Source organism: Zootermopsis nevadensis, unplaced genomic scaffold, assembly GCF_977971745.1.
Source record: "Zootermopsis nevadensis isolate Lab colony 2312 unplaced genomic scaffold, Znev_1.0 Znev_ptg000003l, whole genome shotgun sequence".
Classification (NCBI taxonomy): domain Eukaryota; kingdom Metazoa; phylum Arthropoda; class Insecta; order Blattodea; family Termopsidae; genus Zootermopsis; species Zootermopsis nevadensis.
In genome coordinates this window covers 2,498,730-2,521,349 of record NW_028259135.1, presented here as the reverse complement: position 1 = coordinate 2,521,349, position 22,620 = coordinate 2,498,730, and the positions used below count along the sequence as shown (strand labels likewise).

The 22,620-nt window shown below is 37.3% G+C and overlaps 3 protein-coding genes across 3 annotated transcripts in view; 2 read left to right on the top strand and 1 right to left on the bottom strand.

The window, feature by feature from the left end:
- Nucleotides 1-22,620, bottom strand: part of LOC110840944 (allergen Per a 4) — a 168,062-nt gene that overhangs the window by 114,028 nt on the left and 31,414 nt on the right. The gene's annotated exons all lie outside the window — the stretch shown is intronic.
- LOC147874873 (uncharacterized) lies at nt 1,781-9,820 on the top strand. Its single transcript, XM_087358635.1, has 6 exons — nt 1,781-1,862; nt 4,284-4,399; nt 4,954-5,081; nt 7,088-7,167; nt 7,989-8,078; nt 9,109-9,820. The coding sequence occupies exons 2-6, from the start codon at nt 4,298-4,300 to the stop codon at nt 9,240-9,242; spliced, it is 534 nt and encodes a 177-aa protein (XP_087214761.1). The 5' UTR covers nt 1,781-1,862; nt 4,284-4,297; the 3' UTR covers nt 9,243-9,820.
- On the top strand, nt 13,334-20,304 carry LOC147874872 (uncharacterized). The gene is made up of 6 exons (XM_087358672.1): nt 13,334-13,427; nt 16,116-16,231; nt 16,783-16,913; nt 17,641-17,720; nt 18,537-18,623; nt 19,656-20,304. Exons 2-6 carry the CDS (start codon nt 16,130-16,132, stop codon nt 19,781-19,783), a joined length of 528 nt encoding a protein of 175 aa, XP_087214798.1. The 5' UTR covers nt 13,334-13,427; nt 16,116-16,129; the 3' UTR covers nt 19,784-20,304.

Here is a 22,620-nt window from a genome sequence, read left to right as displayed (position 1 = left end):
AGAATACCACGATGTGGAAATTTTGTACTTTTTACAATTAAATCTTTTGACGTAGCGAAGGCTACTGCTCTAACACCGTTATCATTACTAAGTTCATGGAGACTCTCGCTGCCTATTGTGGGTTTGAAGATATCCTCCCTCCCAATTTTTGCATTGAAATCTCCTTGCAGAATTTTCATGTGATATTTGCCAAATGTATCAAATACTGATTCTAATTCTTCAGAAAAGCTATCCTTGATATCATCGCTTTTCTCCTCAGTTGGAGCATGAACATTAAGGACAATGATGTCGCACCAACGTGCTTCCAAAATTACGTAAGACAAGCGGTCACTAACAAATACAACTCTCTTAACTGTTGTCCTAATTCTGCTATGAACAAAAAAAACCCGTCCCTAACTGATGATTGTCATTCCCCTTTCCATAGAAAAATGTAAAATTGTCCACTGGGATGGTGCCCTCCCATTCCCAATGCACTTCCTGCACTGCCACTAAGTCTAACTTATTATTCTCTAATTGCATAATCACTGATTTCAGTGCCCCAGCCCTATAGAGGCTCCTAATGTTCCAAGTACCAAATCTCATGTCCTTTCATGCCTCAAGCAGAATTCGAATCCATGTTTCCAGTATCCGTTTAAGAGAGCTTACGTTTGAAAACTTAAATAATAAAATACAGCATATTTTGTTCAGTATACTTAGTAGAACTTTAGAGACGATTTCAGAAATGGAATGTATAATGCTTCACTACCGATGGTGTTAAATTTCTAATTTTGTTATACGTATAAAGGATAAGAAACTCTCACAATGCCATGTCCAAAAATTTGTTAATTTTATAATTATACTCATGGTATATGTTTAAAGGCAATATCCTTGACTTCTTTGATATTTATTTAACAGTGTTCATGTTCAGAAACTACGTTTGAAGAGAATATGCTTGACTGCTCTCGTATTTATTTTTTTGTACGAGAATATCCGTGACTCCTCTGATATGTATTTATCAGTAAGGCTAAACAGAGACATTTTTATCTTTATCGATAACATGGAAGAATTGTGCTGTTCGCTAACAAGTCAGACATTCTGACTACGAGAATTTGTAACAAGCACTTATTTGTAGGGTATATACTCTTGTAATCAAAAAATGAACCCACTTAAAACATTTAATGTATATTTTCCTAATTAACTCAACATAGCCGTAGATTATTTCAATAGAAATTTTATTTTGAAGGTAAATATGATAAAATTTCTCAAAAACTGTTTGTGGGGTCCGCAGTGGCCGCGCGGTCTGAGGCGTGGGCCTTGTGCCGCTTGGTCGCTGGGACCGTGGGTTCGAATCCCACTCAAGCCATGGATGTTTGTCCGCGTTTTTCTGTGTTGCGCTGTCCTGTGTACAGGTAGGGGCCTTGCGAAGGGCCGATCCCTCTACCAAGGAGTCCTACCGAGTGTCCATAGATAGAGCCAACAAAATTTGGGACCTTCACTTCTCAGGGAATTTAAGGGTATCGGAAAATTGTGCATACATTGTTAAACCGGAAATATATAAAGAAACTGTTTGTGATTAAAGCATTTTTATGTCATTTTTGTACACTACGGCAAAACATGCGAGAAGCACATCAGCTTACAAAAATATTTCTCTAACGTCATTTTCTAATCACTTATGACATAATACACTCCTATGAGCAATTTACATTACGGATATATTTATCTATATGATAAAATGCGGTGATAATATAAACAGGAAGGTCATGTATTTCTTTTATTCTACCTATTTTACAATTAATGAGGCACAGAAAAACCCCCGCTTTACGAATATATAAACGAATGTCCTAAGGAATTCACAAAGGAGACGCAGAAGAGTCCCAGGTCACGTAAGTAGCCTACACATAATTAAGTACTAAGGGCCTACATTGCTCGTATTCCTCAAATACTATTAGGGTGGACGAATTAAGGGACAGGAAGTGGATTATGGCATGGGAAGACGTAAGAAATGCATGCATTCTAATTAGAAATAAGACAGGATAGGCGCAATAGCAGCGCAACAAAGGAACGCAGTGGTCACCCAGCAACCCTGAGGATGAAAACAGAGATGGTTCTCGAAACGTTGGCAGCAGATTTGGTTTGTTCATGTGGAATCTGAGAATCTTATTTTTGGCCTGTGAACCTGTGACGTTTTTTAAAGAAATTTTTCATGTTTCCAAGAAAGATGTATACACAATGCTGTTGTTTGTATTGGATGTGAGTATACATCTTTTGGGGCATTCTGACTGTACATATATAATTCATAAAGATGAAGATACTACTAATATTACTAATAACAATAATAAAGTTCCTAGCAAACAGAAAGGTTAATAATTTAAACAAAGCAAATAATAACATGATTATTTATAAATGAAGCAAAACTATCTACTTCAGGATATGATTACGCGTAAGCAAATGGTTACTAAAGAATCATTGCAAAGATTATTCGCAGCTGATGCGCATTTAGCAGATGGACAACTTTGCATGCAGGGCCAACAGTAAAAAGAGAGAAATCTCTAAAATTACGAAATGGGACACGCACACCAACAGTCTCGAGTAAGGGGGGACAGAATTTATATCCGCCATATACGTTAATAAGAAAGAGGGCGCCGAGGTGACTCCTCCAAGTGCCAAGAGTGTGAAAATGTAGGTTTTCTAAGGCATTGTCGTAATAATAACGGGCATGTGGAAAAACAAAAACGATTGTAACACAAGGATAAGAACTTGCTCTGTATGCGTTCGAGCTTACAAATGTCAGCAGAAGTCAAAAAATTCCATGCAACTGAGGCATATTCAAGCTTAGATCTTACTAGACTAAAATATAACATATAAAGACTGTCCAAACTTAAAAATAAAAAGTTAGAGCACGAATAAGACCCAATCACTTCAAGGCTTGAGAAGACACACAGTCAACATGGTGGTGAAAATGAAGTTTAGAATCAAGGATGATTCCCAAATCTTTAATAATATCCGTACAATTAATGCGGGATCCACAAAGCTGGTACTCAAAACAAAACGTGTTGGTTTTCCTAGTAAATGAAATAAACTCGGTTTTATTAACATTAAGCTTCATGTGGTTTCATGCGCACCAGCCACAGAAGGAGTCAATGTCCTTTTGGAGTAAAGAGCAATCATGAGGAGATTTTATGGCCCAAAAAATTTTTACGTCGAAAATTTAATGACAAAACACAAATGATTAATGAACTCGTTGAAGTAGACAGGCCCTAATACAGATCCTTGAGGACCACCGGACAATATTTCAAAAGGAAGTCACAAAGCTTCAGAATAAAGTACTTGCGAAAGTCTGCTGGTTAGGTAACTACGAAACCAATTCACATAACCAGTAGACACGTTCATGTACAATAATTTCAATTACTTTTGAAAAATTGATAATTATGGTAATAGGTCTATAGTTTCTCACAGAAGCAGTTTTGTCTTTTTTGAAAACTGGGACAATAGTTGCCTGCTTCCGCAAATTGAGAAATTGTTGCTGAGAAAGTCTAAGATTGAAAATAAATTTAAGAATAGGAACAAGGGTTTCAGAACAACCCTTAATAATAAAACTTGGCATACCATCAAGTCCCACAGTATTTGATGGCCTCAAACGCTTTATAGCATTATGAACATCAAATGTCCGAGAAAGAAAATAAAGGTAACGCATCCAAGGTGGAAATGATGAAGGGAAAATCCCCAGAGCAAGAATTGTTATGTGCAGATTGAAAATGTTTGGAAAAGCATTGGCAATTTCATGAGGCGTAGTTATAAGAGCACCGTCTACTTATAAAATGCAACAAACCAGCATCTTTATTCCTAAAATTATATACATATATCCAATAATGTTTACTCTGCGTAGTACGCAATTTAACAGTCATTATCGCAGCGTTTTGCCGAAACAGTGTATATACGTAGGTGTTTCGTGACGTTATCTGAATAACCAGCTTACTCCATGTGGCCTTTGTAACGAAGACGGGTCGCATATCCCTTGAGCTAGAAACTGCTTTTGAATTATTACTTTGGTTTAGCGACATATTTCGAAGGTTTAAACCCCTATGCCCTTTTCTTGTGTTATGAAATAATTCATATATGTTTCCCTGCGTAATGTGTATGATAGAGAGGGGAGACGCGGAGGAAAATGAAATGTCCGTAACAACAATTAATGTAGGTCTGATAACGCAGTTTCTCTCTGTGTGAAACATGCAGGTCCACATATGCGTTCAGTATACTCAATAAATGACGAAAATATAAAATTAATTAAGTCTATATTATTACAGGAACTTTAATTAAGATGTATCTTATCATCCTTCTTGGCGTAGTCGGCAAATTGGCGTTGGTTTCCGGTGAATGCGATCTTGGTACTCCAAAACTGGAGAATGTTGATTGGAATGAAGTAAGTACTGACACACATGAACTATATAATTTTAACCGTCACACAAATATTATATTGGACATTATAAACAATTTTATCACAACAAGTATCGGCTCAAATTGACAATCAACAGGTGATTAATGAACGTAATGCAAAAATAATTTAAGATTTAAAGTCTGAAGAATGCTGTCTTCTGGGTTGTTGCGCCGTGTAGTCTGGTATAAGTTTACCGACGTTTCAGAGGTCCTTGCTTCCTCCATCATCAGGGAGATGGCGATGATAGAGGCAGCAAGGACCTCTGAAACGTCGGTAAACTCCTACCGTCTACACGGCACAGCAACCCAGAAGACAGTCATTAATAAGGATTATGTTAAGACACACCAATATACACCACAGCTGTGTTCCCCAGAAGATGACTGTAGCCAGTGTCATTAAATTTACTTCAGCCAGCGACATCTGAGCTCACTCTGTTAACTCCCCCCACAAATTCCATCGTCGCACTAATCAAAGTACAACAAGAAAACTATCGGTTTAGACAGAATTTGTGTGTCTCAGTCTCTCTAATGATCTTACAGTTGACAGGTAGATGGTACTGGCTTTATCACACATCGAATAAAGCAGAAGACAATTTTGACTGTGTTCTTACCATTTACGTGTTCAGCATCAAGAGAATTTCAGTTTTCACCACCGTATATGATAAGAGGTAAGTTTACAACATTAAGTAATTAAATTAACTCGTTTAGGGATTCTATTCTTTGCTTAATTACGTGAAATTCACTGTCTCGTGATACAAGTGCTTTGGCACGGACGCCTCTGAGAGGTCCTTTCACTGATATCTTAAATATAAATAATTAGTACGAGAATATCTCATTCCGTTAATGATGACTGGAACATGAAAATCGAAGAACTTGGAGAAACACTTTTATCCGCGTACCAGAAAGCCCTATAATCGAATTCTAACTTCCACGGTCATTCGATCGCAATATAAAATAACCGGAATAGAAGTTTAAAATAAATACACATAAATTCAGATTTAAATACATCCAATCCTCTATTTGAGTTTCATAATCATGTTAATGGAAAACATGGCCACAAGCGAAAAAGATTATGAAAACTGAGACATTTACCACAAGAATAAATACTTGACATTGATTTCCGTACTCCAAAAACTATGTATACAATTTATAACAAAATTCCACAGAACACAGACTAGTTTAAAATAATATATATATATATATATATAGTGATGTAAATGTTATTAAAATGTCCGACAACTACCAGTGCAGCCCCTGTAAAACTTAGAAACCATGCACTCCATGTTTACAGCCGATTCAGTTCCTCAGACATCGTTAGTGTTAAAATGATTTACTCTCTATTTTATTGTTACAGGTTACCTTCTTAGTGTATTATATTTTGTTACTAAACATTTATTTCGTTCTGAAATTAGAACAAGCTGTAATGTGTAAAACTGTTATTTCGGGCTTTATCCATCGTCTAGGCCATGGATTCTTGAATCTTTCCAGACGTGGCCCCACATACGCCCCGTATAAATCACTGAAATTTTATTAAACGCCGCTGCAGTTTATTACAAATGCTATAAAATTAGGCCTACGTCTGTAAATTTATACACGCATTCTTCAATAGTTTTCTTTAATTTCAATAACATGAGTCATTAGATGTAGGATTTAAGGTTTTCACGGCGGTGAATTTGAAGATGGCTCTCTTCTGGGTAGTTGCGCCGTGTAGTGTGGTAGACGTTTACCGACGTTTCAGAGGTCCTTGCGACTCATCGCCCTGATGATGGAGGCAGCAAAGACATTTGAAACGTCGCTAAACTTCTACCACACTATAGGGCGCAACAACCTAGAAGACTCCGATCTTCAGTGGGTCATTACGTTAATTCATTCATTTTGTGAAGATTAACATCTATCCTTCTACGTGCTAATCAGTATGACGCGTAATATTCTTCGTTTTACTTTCTTAATTAACGCCTAAGCTTCAAGTCGCTCACAGTGACAAATACTGACGATAACAAAACGTGTTTTCTGACATTAGATAACTAACTTCCATCCTACAAGATAATACAGCGTTAAAAAATCGTACGAGGGCCACTGGTCACTGGTTGGTCCACGTACGAGTCTAATTCGAACAGACAGCCCAAACATTCTAGGCTTTTGTCCTTCTCTCGCATAAAACGCAAGTACAACCAATTAACTGTGGTTTTAATGAAACCTAGACGATGGTAAATTACAAAAACAAAAACATTTCTACCCAAGTTACTGCGCAATCACAAGAAACCTTCAAAGTTCAAACGAGTTACAAAATATTATTCGGGGTTACTTTTGAGTCGGTCAAACTTAAAATATTCCCTTTATAATGGAGACGCAATTGGTCTACGAAACGTTGGGTTAGTGTCCACAACTGACACGGCTTGTTGTTCGAGGTAATACTGATTTCGGTATTGTACATCTCTCACTCTATGATACAGTTTATGGGAGAATACGAGTTGCTGTAGGTACTGTAAATTTTCCAATGAAGCTGTCCGCCTGTACTCTCATTATTGTAAGCATCTCAATTACAGTAAATCTAGGATACTTTGCCAGTCAGTTATACGGTTCAAGATTACGACAGTTTACAATATAATAAGATAAATATTTTCTAGTAATTTTATAGGTTAATGAACTGAATGTTCTTTTTCGAATTTAACAGCAAACAGCGTGAAGTTAGAATCACTGAAGAAGATACTAACTTAACACCAAACGGATACTTTTATGGCACCAGCAAACAACGTAAGTATGAACTGAAGTGTCCAGTTACATTTTATTCAGGAAACAATACCAAACGCTTTGGCGAACAAAGTAAATTGTGTTATATAAGTTGCCTCTGAAGCCAGTTTGAATAAATTAAAAACTGTCCAAATTTCTACTTCATTTGCTTATTAGCTTACGGTGTTTATAATAATCTTCGCCACAGGTAATCCGTTGATTAATGATGAAATATTGAAATATTACTTATTAATTCTGAGAACCATACGAAACACTTAACATATCCTCTGTGCAAAATTTTGATACCGAGAGTTAAAATAAGTTACCATTGAGCTACAAAACACCACTTCACAAACATTTGTTCTGGCGCCAAGGCCGAAACACAAAAATATATCGAGCAACATACACAACTTTGTATTTAAAAAGTAAATACACCCATAGCAAAAAAATGAATTAATGCTCATAATGAACAACTTCTCAAATTAAGGTAAGGTCATGTATGCCCATAGTTGATAATTCTGTTAAAGGCAATTACTTAGTAATGTGTGGACCTGCTTGCAATAAAAAGTTAGTTACATTTTAAATAATTGGCAATGCCGATTTAATCGAATTTCCTCACATAGACAAACTTTACGCACGCAAGTCACCTAGAAATCTAAATGCAGTCTCAGGTATGGACAAGGTTAAGATACCTTGTCCCTCTTTTAAAATTCCAAGAGCAAAGGAACAGGTCAGTTCACGGTCGGATTCGATTGGTCTGTATTGTTTTCCGGATTTAAATTTGTTTACTGCAGTATACAGAAATGTTTTCTGTCACTAGAACAAATTTTTACTTTTAATTTCAGCAAAGTTTTGGACTGGCAGATACCTTCTGTTGGCAATTCAGCGAGACAGTTTCTTCGTAATGACGTTTTGCTCAAAACAGGGTGGAAATAGTAAGTATACTTCTTGATGATTATATTATTAAGGTATTCCATGCTTCAACACCAAATACAGAGACGCTGAGTCCATACAGCATCACAGCCCAGAAGAACATCCTCGTATTCACAGATAAGATAACTTCAGATCTCACACGTATATCTCTTGCTACACATACACTAGGCTATAAAAGGCTGAGCATTTACTTTTTTCAACATTTCTACCCCATCTGTCCCTGCATAACATTCCTTGACGTTCTGGCACTTAACCTCCGGCTGATAAGGACGGTACACCACCGCCGTCCCTGTATCGGCGAATACCCTCAGCCATCTTGTGTGTTTTTCGACTCAGACAAACCCTTTAATAGGCCTATTTATTATTTGTGAGACATCAGTTCCTGAAAATATAAATTTTTAACATTTATCTGCCACCAAACCCTTGACGTTGAGAGTGGGATACTCTATAAAGTCTCTTTTCAAAAATATTATACGAATTTCTCCCTTCCCCTCGCTTGCTATATGCCGTATCCACCTCACCTCCAATGTTTTAAAACAAACATAAGGAACAATTCATCATGTTCATAGTTACGTCAACTAGTGACTTTATCGCCTTTTACTCAGTCAAAATGTTCCTGTATTAAGTTATTTGACAAGTCACAAACTCATATGCATTAAATTGTTTAATTCGTTCACTTATTTTAACACTGTTTTAATAGTTATTTATTTTCATGTGTTCATTTGTATTTTTAAACGAGAAAGCTCAGGCGGTTTGGACGACCGGGATTCAATTCCCGGCTTGGCCAAGAATTCCTCCCCATGACCAGAACGGCTCATAAACCCTCCCAAGCTCCTGTCAAACGGCAACCTGTGGGAGGGTGTAAAACGACCGGAACTCGCAGATGACTGTCGACAGTAAACAGATGAAGAACGTGTGGCGTCACTCCCTCCAACATTAACTTCAATTTCATTTCTTTATCTCTGTTTCTATCTTTTATTAATCAGCCAAATCTTCTAAGATGAATATTTACAACACGTCATCTGTTTGCAGGAAATGCTTACATCGGGTTTCGAAACCGGAGTCCTGATCAAGCGACATTGGAAAAAGCGTTTAAAGCCTACAACGAAACCGGCCTAGATGCCAGTGAGCTTGTGAAATGGAGATCCGACAATTGTTTCCAGTAACAATGGGAGCGCACGAACACATTGGCAATATTTGTACTGCACATTGTTTTTTTGGTGTAGGGTGTAAGGGGTAACATCTTCTGTTGAAAGCATTGTCCAAAAGGCAGATTTTTACAGATATGGATCTTTTGTAAAAATATAGGTTTTCGAGTGTAATTCAACATATAAACTGAGGCCAGAGGTGCTTCACTAATTATGCAAACTCATGCATATCAACACAAATATCATTTTACACCATGAAAAGTTTCATTTAAATTTGCATTATTAATGAGTATCCCAATTCTGTAATCGGCACCATGTAGTGCGGACTGTGTCACTGATGATTCGAATATCCTTACTGTCTCCATCTTCATGGTAAAGTGGCTATCAAATGGCTCCTGCTGATACTTGTATAGCAGGCCACACGTCGTGGGGACCTGTTTAATTTGCTTCTACATGAAGCCATCATTCAGAAACAGAACACTTGCCCTTGAAACCTAAGAGGTTCGATATATTTGATAATAACTTGTTCATACATGCATACTTCCCGTTTTATCACTGGTGAAATCAATTACAAATTAGTAAATGTCTGCTACACATCTGTGTCTATTTACTTTAAGATGATACATTTTCAAAGCAAATTTTATTAAGGCCTGTCCTCACCTCATTCCTCTTCACGTAACATTTTAAGTATTTAGAAGTAACTCTTAAGTTTGGAGATGTGTTCCAACTTAGCGCACACAGCTGAAGAGTCCAACTAAGAGCACAACGCATTTTGAAATTCTGTGCCCACAAGGTCACATTTTTTCTTGGAGTATACAGCTTTATGAGTGTAAAACAATATTCTAAATTCGAGCCTGATTTTAATCGACTGAAATCGACCGACAACTGTGGGTGGACTGAGATAGATCGGACTCGATGAGACATTTTTTATTCCACTGTCAAAAACCGCTCTTCTCCAAACATGAATGAAAGAAATTCTAAAATCTCATGATATAAGAGCCAGTAATCGAGACGTTTGACCGAAAGAGCGCGCCTTCGTGCAAACGAGGCTATGGTGGCCACTACGGTGGGGTCTGAAGGAGTCTGCTGTATCTCGAGGAACGAAAGCACAGCCTATCAATATTTAATAGATTTTCAAGGGTTCTGTAAGATATAGTTCTGTCTTATGAAATACATTAAAGTTTATTGCATATACCCCTCCAATTCCATATAACAGATAACAGTCAAATACTGACTTCAGCAGAAAAAGACCTAAATCGTGCGACATATGTTTGCTAAAAAATAATAACGTATGACACTTGTATGTGCATTGAGCGGCCACCTTTAGTTTTCGTAGGCCATCGGGAACTGAGTCAAAACGCATAAAATATCGACGGGCCTCAAATTTCACATGTGTTCTTAGATTTACAATTCTGTATTTATTGCTCTCGGTTTCACGGTCACACTACGAAAGTGAATTTCTGTATGGAGACAGATCTTGAAGAAATGCTGAATGCTGTATGTTAGTAAGTTAAAATTGCAAAGGCGGCTGCGATGCGAAACTTTGATATTTTGTTTAACAAATCAGGCAAACTGAACAAGCATCAATTTAAACCACTTATATTCTCCCTACATTGAAGTGAAAAGATACTGTCGGATGAACGTAGACTTCTCAGGATACGCTCCTAGCAACCTAGAACCTCAAATCTTGCATCGTAAAATTCAGTTTCAACGACTCACGTCTAATAAATACAAATTCGGTTATAACGAGATCCAAGAAACCCAGGAAAAGTGCTCGTTATAACCGTTACTCGTTATAACCGTTATTGTAACTTTTGCTGATACTCACTTCATTGGTTAGTTTGCCAGGCAGTTTTTCTCCCTAGGTCTTCTGATAATCTATAATATAAGAGAAGAAAGGATTAAGAGACTTGCACCCAAATCGTAGGACATTCTCTGTTCAAACGACGTAGCTGTGTAGCGGAATCATTCTGCCCTCCCCGCCTAGGGTAACCATTTTGGATCACAATACATTTGCCCTGATACCTGAGAGCCCCCTTAGGCCCTCGGCACCCCCGCCACGCAGAGTCTGCGGGGATTTCCGCCACACCACTGGAACTAGGATTTTATTATTCGTGAGTGCCGTACCGCACTTAGTGAGATCTGAGAAAGGAAACCGAAACAATCACGCCCTGAATGTAGACTGTAAATATCGTAGAAGGGTTAGAGGTTGCTATCCGCGGGGATTTGAAATGAGAAACGTTTGGATGTCATAAACGTATAAAGCGATAATAGATCTTAGTCCCTCGTACGGCAGTTCAACAACTGCTCGTTACACCCGTGAAGTTCTTTAACCGTGAAATGTTTCTCATAAAATACATAATTTCCAGCCAACGCTTCTCTGTTCGCTCGCAATAGCCGAGATCTCCTTATAAATGAGTTCAACTCTAATACGTAGACGTCAACATAATTCATATGTCATTGCAATTTCGAATTCGTGTGACAAATAATAATTTCTTTACGTATGTGTCTGTTTTTTCAGTGTAATATTCTTTACATTTCAAGGATTTTAATAAATAATATTTTATAAATAAACAGAGAAACTATTATTTTGGTTTTGAGGTTGTATATTCCTTACCTAAAAGTTTTATGTTCAAAATATCATAATCATGTTAGCTGATAACCCGTCGGAGATTGAATATGAATTTCTCCTGATCATTAAATCCAGGTTTTACTAGGTAACTTCTGCAAGACTACTCGGCTCAACAACCCTGAAGACAGCCAACTTCCAAGTTTTACTCTTACAACGAAACAATTCATCGTTCCTATTGGAAATCCACTGCCCGGCCCTGTCGCTTTACTCCTGGAAACAAAATAATTAGCCTGCAATTACTTATGAGGGTTTACGTATTTACTCTGTGGGTCTGATTTCGTGAAGAACCTTAGTCGCCTCACACATGTAAAGCTGTTCGTTTAATGTGTAGACAACTTATGGGGTTCCTTGCATAGGGATTCAGCCCGTCGCAAGGTCTCGACCTACACAGATCAGCATAACATAAATATGAAGAAGAACATCTTGCCTCGAGCAGACGTCGAACTCATGATCCCAGTATCCGTTTAAAAGGGCTTAAATAATAACAAACAACATATTTTGTTCAGTATACTTAGTAGAACTTTGGAGACGATTTCAGAAATGGAATGTATAATGCTTCACTACCGATGGTGATAAATTTCTAATTTTGCTATACGTATAAAGGATAAGAAACTCTCACAATGTCATGTCCAAAAATTTGTTAATTTTATAATTATACTCATGGTATATGTTTAAAGGCAATATTCTTGAATCCTCTGATATGAAGAATAAACAAATACAATAGACATTTTTATTCTTATCGATAACATGGAACAATTATGCTGATCTATAATAAGTCAAATATTCTGACTACGAAAATTTGTAACATGCACTTAGGCTATATACTTTTGTAATCAATAAATAAACCTATTTGAAACATTTAATGTATATTTTCCTAATTAACTCAACATAGCCAAAGGGTATTTCAATAGAAATTTTATTTTGAAGGTAAATATGAATAAATTTCTCAAAATCTTTTTGTGGGGTCCGCAGTGGCCGCGCGGTCTGAGGCGTGGGACTTGTGCCGCTTGGTCGCTCGAACCGTGGGTTCGAATCCCACTCAAGCCACGGATGTTTCTCCGCGTTTTTCTGTGTAGTGCTGTCCTGTTTACAGGTAGAGGCATTGCGATGGGCCGATCCCTCGTCTAAGGAGTCCTACCGGATATCTATAGATAAGGGCAACGAAAAGTTGGGACCCTCAGTGCTGAGGCACTTTAAGGGTACCGGAAAAATGTACAAACATTGGTAAACAGGAAAAATATATATAAAAAACTGTTTGTGATTAAAGCATTTTGGTGTCATTTTTGTACTCTGCGGCAAAACATGCGAGAAGCACATCAGCTTACAAATATATTGCTTTAACGTCATCTTCTAATCACTTATGCCATAAAACACTCCTATGAGCACGTTACGTTATGAATATATTTACCTTTATGACAAACTGCGGTGATAATAGCGACAGGAAAGTCATGTATTTCTTTAATTCTACATAATTTACAATTCATGAGGCACAGAAAAACAACTACTTTACGAATATATAAACGAATGTCCTAAGGAATTCACAAAGGAGACGCAGAAGAGTCCCAGGTCACGTAAGTAGCCTACACATAATTAAGTACTAAGGGCCTACATTGCTCGTATTCCTCAAATACTATTAGGGCGGACGAATTAAGGGACAGGAAGTGGATTATGGCATGGGAAGACGTAAGAAATGCATGCATTTTAATTAGAAATAAGACAGGATAGGCGCACTAGCAGCGCAACAAAGGAACGCAGTGGTCACCCAGCAACCCTGAGGATGAAAACAGATGGTTCTCGAAACGTTGGCAGCACATTTGGTTTTGGTTCATATGGAATCCGAGAATCTTATTTTTGGCCTGTGAACCTGTGACGTTTTTAAAAGAAATTCTTCATGTTTCCAAGAAAGATGTCTACACAATGCTGTTGTTTGTATTGGATGTGAGTATACATTTTTTGGGGAATTCTGACTGTACATATACAATTCATAACGATGACGATACTACTACTACTATTAATAATAATAATAATAATAATAATAATAATAAACTAAATTCAATAATGACATAATAATAATAAAGTCCCCAGCAAACAGACAGGTTAATACTTAAAACAAAGCAAATAATAACACGATTATTTATAAATGAAGCAATACCATCTACTTCAGGATATGATTACGCGTAAGCAAATGGTTACTAAGGAAGTCAGAATCATTGCAAAGATTATTCGCAGCTGATGAGCATCTAGCAGATGGACAACTTTTGCATGCAGGGCGAACAGTAAAAAGAGAGAAATCTCTAAAATTACGAAATACGACACGCACACCTACAATCTCGAGTAAGGAGGGACAGAATTTATATCCGCCATATACGTTAATAAGAAAGAGGGCGCCGAGGTGACTCCTCCAAGTGCCAAGAGTGTGAAAATGTAGGTTTTCTAAGGCATTGTCGTAATAATAACGGGCATGTGGAAAAACAAAAACGATTGTAACACAAGGATAAGAACTTGCTCTGCATGCGTTCGAGGTTACAAGTGTCAGCAGAAGTTAAAGAATTCCATGCAACTGAGGCATATTTAAGCTTAGATCTTACTACACTAAAATATAACATATAAAAACCGTCCAAAGTTGAAAAATTGAAGTTAGAGCATGAATAAGACCCAATCACTTCAAGGCTTGAGAAGATACACAGTCAACATGATGGTGAAAATGAAGTTTAGAATCAAGGATGATTCCCAAATCTTTAATAATATCCGTACGATTAATGCGGGATCCACAAAGCTGGTACTCAAAACAAAACGTGTTGGTTTTCCTAGTAAATGAAATAAACTTGGTTTTACTAACATTAAGCTTCATGTGGTTTCATGCGCACCAGCCACAGAAGGAGTCAATGTCTTTTTGGAGTAAAGAGCAATCATGAGGAGATTTTATGGCCCAAAAAATTTTTACGTCGAAAATTTAATGACAAAACACAAATGATTAATGAACTCGTTGAACTAGAAAGGCCCTGATACAGATCCTTGAGGGACACAGGACAATATTTCGAAAGGAAGCCAGAAAGCTTCAGAATAAAGTACTTGCGAAAGTCTGCTGGTTAGGTAACTAAGAAACCAATTCACATAACCAGTAGACAGTCCATAGTCACGAAGTTTGTGCAAAAGTAAGGCTTGCAGAACAACATCAAAGGCACTGCTAAAATCAAAATGAACGGCATCAGATTGAGACTGGGAACAAACTAAGGGGTAACAAAATCCAAAAACGTAGCCAGATTAGAAGTGGTGGATTTCGATTAAGTAAAACCATGTCGACAAGGGTTTAATTTAGACTTAAAATAATAGGAAACACGGTCATGTACAATAATTTCAAAAAATTTTGAAAAATTGATAATTATGGTAATAGGTCTATAGTTTCTCACAGAAGCAGTTTTGTCTTTTTTGAAAACTGGGACAATAGTTGCCTGCTTCCGCAAATTGAGAAATTGTTGCTGAGAAAGGCTAAGATTGAAAAGAAATTTAAGAATAGGAAGAAGGATTTCAGAACAACCCTTAATAATAAAACTTGGCATACCATCAAGTCCCACAGTATTTGATGGCCTCAAACGCTTTATAGCATTATGAACATCAATGTCCGAGACAGAAAATAAAGGAAACACATCCAAGGTGGAAATGATGAAGGGAAAATCCCCAGAGCAAGAGTTTGTATGTGCAGATTGAAAATGTTTGGAAAAAGCATTGGCAATTTCATATGGCGTAGTTATAAGAACACCGTCTACTTCTAGAATGCAACAAACCAGCATCATTCTTCCTAAAATTATATACATATAACAAAAAATGTTTACTCTGCGTAGTAAGCAATTTAACAGTCATTATCGCAGCGTTTTGCCGAAACAGTGTATATACGTAGGAGTTTCGTGTCGTTATCAGAATAACCAGAATACACCACCTGGACATTGTAACGAAGACGGATGGCGAATCCCTTGAGTTAGAAACTGCATTTTGAAATATTACTATAGTTAACGACATATTTCAAAGGATCAAATCCCTATGCCTTTTCTTGTGTTATGAAATGATTCATATATGTTTCCCTGCGTAATGTGTATGATAGAGAGGGGAGACGCGGAGGAAAATGAAATGTCCGTAACAACAATTAATGTAGGTCTGATAACGCAGTTTCTCTCTGTGTGAAACATGCAGGTCCACATATGCGTTCTGTATACTTAATAAATGACAAAAATATAAAATTAAGAAAGTTTATATTATTACAGGAACTGCAATTAAGATGTATCTTATCATCCTTCTTGGCGTAGTCAGCAAATTGGCGTTGGTTTCCGGTGAATGCGATATTGGTAGTCCAAAACTGGAGAATGTTGATTGGAATGAAGTAAGTACTGACACACAAAAATTATATAATTTTAACCGTCACACAAATATTTTATTGGACATTATAAACAATTTTATCACAAGTATCGGATCAAATTGACAATCAACAGGCGACTAATGAACGTAATGCAAAAATAATTTAAGATTTAAAGTCTGAAGAATGCTGTCTTCTGGGTTGTTGCGCCATGTAGTCTGGTATAAGTTCACCGACGTTTCAGAGGTCCTTGCTGCCTACATCATCATGGAGATGGCGATGATAGAGGCACCAACGACCTCTGAAACGTCGGTAAACTCCTACCGTCTACACGGCACAGCAACCCACAAGACAGCCATCAATAATTATTATGTTAAGACTCACCAATATACACCACTACTGTGTTCCCCAGAAGATGACTGTAGCCAGTGTCATTAAATTTACTTCAGCCAGCGGCATCTGAGCTCACTCCGTTAACTCCCCCCACAAATTCCATCGTCGCAATAATCAAAGTGCAACAAGAAAACTGTCGGTTTAGAAAGGATTTGTGTGTCTCAGTCTCTCTAATGATCTTTCAGTTGACAGGTAAATGGTACTGGCTCTATCAGACATCCAATAAAGCAAAAGACAATTTTGACTGTGTTCGTACCGACTTCATCAAGGTAACCAGCAGCAGAATGTTTATTTCTGACCTAGCATATGATAAGAGGTGAGTTTAAAACATTAAGTAATTAAATTAAACTCGTTTAGGGATTCTATTCTTTGTTTAATTACGTGACATTCGCTGTCTCGTGATACAAGTGCTTTGGCACGGAGGCCTCTGAGAGGCCTTTTCACTGCTATCTTAAATATAAATAATTAGTACGAGAATCTCTCATTCCGTTAATGATGACTGGAACATGAAATTTTATGAACTTGGAGAAACACTTTTATCCGTGTAACAGAAAGCCCTATTATCGAATTCTAACTTCCACTGTCATGTGGCTCGCAATATAAAATAACCGGAATAGAAGTTTAAAATAAATACACATCAATTCAATTTAAATACATTCACTCCTCTATTTGAGTTCCATAATCATGTTAATGGAAAACATGACTACAAGCGAAAAAGATTATGAAAACTGAGACACTTACCACAAGAATAAATACTTGACATTGATTTCATTCTCCAGAAATTATGTATATAAATTATAACAAAATCCCACACAACACAAACTAGTTTAAAATATATGAATACATTTATATCTTTAATTTTTACAGGTTACCTTCGTAGTGTATAATATTTTGTCACTAAACATTTATTTAGTCCTGAAATTACAACATTAGGATACTTTGCCAGTCAATTATACGGTTCGAGATTCTGGCCGTTTATAATATAAACATTTTGTAGTAATTTATAGGTTAATGAACTGAATGTTCTTTTTCGATTCTAACAGCGAACAGCATGAAGTTTTAATCAATGGAGAAGCTTCTAACTTTAGAACAAACGGATACTTTGACATTCTCATCAAAGAGTGTAAGTATCAACAGAAGTGTCCAGGCACATTTTAATCAGGAAACAGTACCAAACGCTTCGGCGAAAAAAGTAAATTGAGTCATTTAAGTTGCCTCTGAAGCCAGTTTGAATAAAATAAGGGCTGCCCAAATATCCACTTCACTTGCTTATTGGCTAACGGTATTTATTATAATCTTCGCCACACGTAAGACGTTGATTAATGATGAAATATTACCTATTAATTCTGAGAATCACACGAAACCCTTAACAAATCCTCTGTGCAAAGTTTTGATACCGAGAGTTAAAATAGTTTACCACTGTTCTGCAAAAAACCACTTCCCAAACATCTTTTCTGGCGCCAAGGCTGAAACAAAAAAATATATCGTGCAAGATACACAACTTTGTATTTAAAAATAAATACACCCATAAAAAAATAAATAAATTAATGCTCATAATGAACAATTGCTCAAATTAAGGTCAGGTCAAGTATGCCCATAGTTGATAATTCTCTTAAAGGCAATTACTTAGTAATGTGTGGACCTGCTTGCAATAATAAGTTAGTAATATTTAAAATAACTGGCAATGCCGATTTAATCGAATTTCCTCACATAGACAAACTTTACGAACGCAAGTCACCTATAAATCTAAATGAGGTCTAAGGTATGGACAAGGCTAAGATATCTTGTCCCTCTTTTAAAATTCCAAGAGCAAATAAACAGGTCAGTTCACGGTCGGATTCGATTGGTCTGTATTATTTTTCGGATTTAACTTTGTTTACTGCAGCATACAGAAATGTTTTCTGTCACTTGAACAAATATTCACTTTTCATTCCTGCAGCGTTTTGGACTGGCAAATACCTTCTGTTGGCAATCGAGCGAGACAGTTTCTTCGTAATGACGTTTTGCTCAAAACAGGGTGGAAATAGTAAGTATACTTCTTGATGATTACTTTATTAAGAGACTCGATGCTTCAGCACTAAATACAGAGACGCTGAGTCCATACAGCATCACAGCCCAGAAGAACATCCTCGTATTCACAGATAAGATAACTTCAGATCCCACACGTATATCTCTTGCTACACATACACTAGGCTATAATAGAATGAGCATTTACTTTTTTCAACATTTCTATCCCATCTGTCCCTGCATAATATTCCTTGACGTTCTGGCACTTAACCTCCGGCTGATAAGGACGGTACACCACCGCCGTCCCTGTATCGGCGCCTACCCTCAGCCATCTTGTGTGTTTTTCGACTCAGACAAACTCTTTAATAGGCCTGTTTATTATTTGTGAAGACATCAGTTCCTGAAAATATAAATTTTTAACATTTGTCTGCCACCAAACCCTTGACGTTGAGAGTGGGATACTCTATAAAGTCTCTTTTCAAAAATTTTGTACGCTCTTCTCCCTTACCCAAAGCTTGCTATATGCCGTATCCACCTCACCTTCTATGCTTTAAAACAAACATAAGAAACAAATCATCATGTTCATTGTTTCGTCAACTACTCATTTTATCGTCTTTTACTCAGTCAAAATATACCTGTATCAAGTTATTTGAGAAATCACAAACTCATATGCATTAAGTTGTTTTAATTCGTTCCTCATTTTAACACTGTTTTCATAGTTATTTATTTTCATGTGTTCATTTGTATTTTTAAACGAGAAAGCTCAGGCGGATTGGACGACCGGGTTTCAATTCCCGGCTTGGCCAAGAATTCCTCCCCATGTCCAGAACGGCCCATAAACCCTCCCAAGCTCCTGTCAAACGGCAACCTAGAGGAGGGTGTAAAGCGACCGGAACTCGCAGATGACTGTCGACTGTAAACAGATGAAGAACGTGTGGCGTCACACCCTCCAACATTAACTTCAATTTCATTTCTTTATCTCCGTTTCTATCTTTTATTAATCAGCCAAATCTTCTAAGCTGAATATTTACAACACGTAATCTGTTTGCAGGAATTGATTCCATCGGGTTTCGAAACCGGAGTCCAGATGAAGCGACATTGGAAAAAGCGTTCAAAGCCTTCAACGAAACCGGCCTAGATGCCAGTCAGCTTGTGAAATGGAGTGTGGTCCATTGCTAATTGTGGGAACGCACGAACACAATGGAAATATTTGTACTGCACATTCTTTTTTGGTGTAGGGTGTAAGGGGTAATATCTTCTGTTGAAAGCATTGTTCAAAAGGCAGATTTTTACAGATATAAAACTTTTGTATAAATATAGGTCTCTGAGTCCAATTCAACATATAAACTGAGGCCACACAAAAAGTTCCATTTAAAAGTTGCATTATTAATGAGTACCCAATTCTGAAATACGGCACCATGTAGTGTGGACTGTGTCACTGATTCTTCGAATAACCTTACTGTCTCCATCTTCAAGGTACAGTGGCTATCAAATGGCTCCTGCTGATGCTTGTAAAGCAGGCCACACGTCGTTGTTACGTGTTTAATTTGCTTCTACATGACGCCATCATTCGGAAACAGAACACTTTCAATTGAAACCTAAGAGGTTCGATATATTTCATAACAACTTGTTCATACATGCATCCTTCCTGTTCTATCACTGATGAAATCAATTACAAATTAGTAAATGTCTGCTACACATCTGTGTCTGTTTACTTTAAGATGATACATTTTCAAAGCAATATTTTATTAAGGCCTGTCCGCACCTCATTCCTCTTCACATAACATTTTAAGTATTTAGAAGTAACTCTTAAGTTTGGAGATGTGTTCCAACTTTGCGCCCACAGCTGAAGCGTCCAACTTAAGAGCACAACGCATTTTGAAATTCTGTGCCCACATAGTCACATTTATTTCTTGCAGTATACAGCTTTATGAGTGTAAAACAATCTTCTAAATTCGAGCCTGATTTTAATCGACTGAAATCGACCGAAATTCTAAAAAAACTCATGCTATAAGAGCCAGTAAACGAGACGTTTGACTGAAAGAGCACGCTTTCGTGCAAACGAGGCTATGTTGGGGTCTGGAGGAGTCTGCTGTATCTCGCGGAACGAAAGCACAGCCTATCAATATTTAATAGATTTTCAAGGGTTCTGTAAGATATAGTTCTGTCTTATGAAATACATTAAAGTTTATTGCATATACTACTCCAATTCCATATAACAGATAACAGTCAAATACTGACTTCAGCAGAAAAAGACCTAAATCGTGCGACATATGTTTGCTAAAAAATATTAACTTATGACACTTGTATGTGCATTGAGCGGCCACCTTTAGTTTTCGTAGGCCATCGGGAACTGAGTCTTAACGCATAAAACATCGACGGGCCTCAAATTTCACATGTGTTCTTAGATTTACGATTCTGTATTTATTACTCTCGGTTTCATGGTCAAATTATGAAAGTGAATTTCTGTATGGAGACAGATCTTGAAGAAATGCTGAATGCTGTATGTTAGTAACTTAAAATTACAAAGGCGGCTGCGATGCGAAACATTGATATTTTGTTTAACAAATCAGGCAAACTGAACAAGCATCAATTTAAACCACTTATATTCTCCCTACATTCAAATAAAATGATACCATCGGATGAACGTAGACTTCTCAGGATACGCTCCTAGCAACCTATAACCTCAAATCATGCATCGTAAAATTCAGTTTCAACGACTCACGTCTAGTAAATAAAAATTCGGTTATAACGAGATCCAAGAGACTCAGGAAAAGTGCTCGTTATAACCGTTACTCGTTGTAACCGTTATTGTAACTTTTGCTGATACTCACTTCATTGGTTAGTTTGCCAGGCAGTTTTTCTCCCTAGGTCTTCTGATAATCTATAATATAAGAGAAGAAAGGATTAAGAGACTTGCACCCAAATCGTAGGACATTCTCTGTTCAAACGACGTAGCTGTGTAGCGGAATCATTCTGCCCTCCCCGCCTAGGGTAACCATTTTGGATCACAATACATTTGCCCTGATACCTGAGAGCCCCCTTAGGCCCTCGGCACCCCCGCCACGCAGAGTCTGCGGGGATTTCCGCCACACCACTGGAACTAGGAATTTATTCTTCGTGAGTACCTTACCGCACTAAGTGAGATCTGAGAAAGGAAATCGAAACAAACACGCCCTGAATGTAGACTGTAAATATCGTAGAAGGGTTAGAGGTTGCTATCCGCGGGGATTTGAAATGAGAAATGGGTGGATGTCATAAACGGACAAAGCGATAATAGATCTTAGTCCCTCGTAAGGCAGTTCAACAACTGCTCGTTACACCCGTGAAGTTCTTTAACCGTGAAATGTTTCTCATAAAATACATAATTTCCAGCCAACGATTCTCTGTTTGCTCGCAATAGCCGAGACCTCGTTATAAATGAGTTCAACTCTAATACGTAGACGTCAACATAATTCATAAGTCATTCCAATTTCGAATTCGTGTGACAAATAATAATTTCTTCAAGTATGTGTCTGTGTTTTCAGTGTAATATTCTTTATATTTGATGGATTTTAATAAATGATATTTTAAAAATAAACAGAGAAACTATTATTTTGGTTTTGAGGTTGTATATTCCTTACCTAAAAGTTGCATGTCCAAAATATCGCAATCATGTTAGCTGATAACCCGTCGGAGATTGAATATGAAATTCTCCTGATTACGAAATCCAGGTTTTACTAGGTAACTTCTGCCAGACTACACGGCTCAACAACCCTGAAGACAGCCAACTTCCACGTTTTACTGTTACAACGAACCTATTCATCCTTCCTATTGGAAATTCACTGCCCGGTCCTGTCGCTTTACTGCTGGAAACAAAATAATTAGCCTGCAATGACTTATGAGGGTTTACGTATTTAATCTGTGGGTCTGCATTTCGTGAAGAACCTTAGTCGTCTCACACATTTAAAGCTGTTCGTTTAATGTGTAGACAACTTATGGGACTCCTTGCATAGGGAATCAGCCCATGGCAAGGC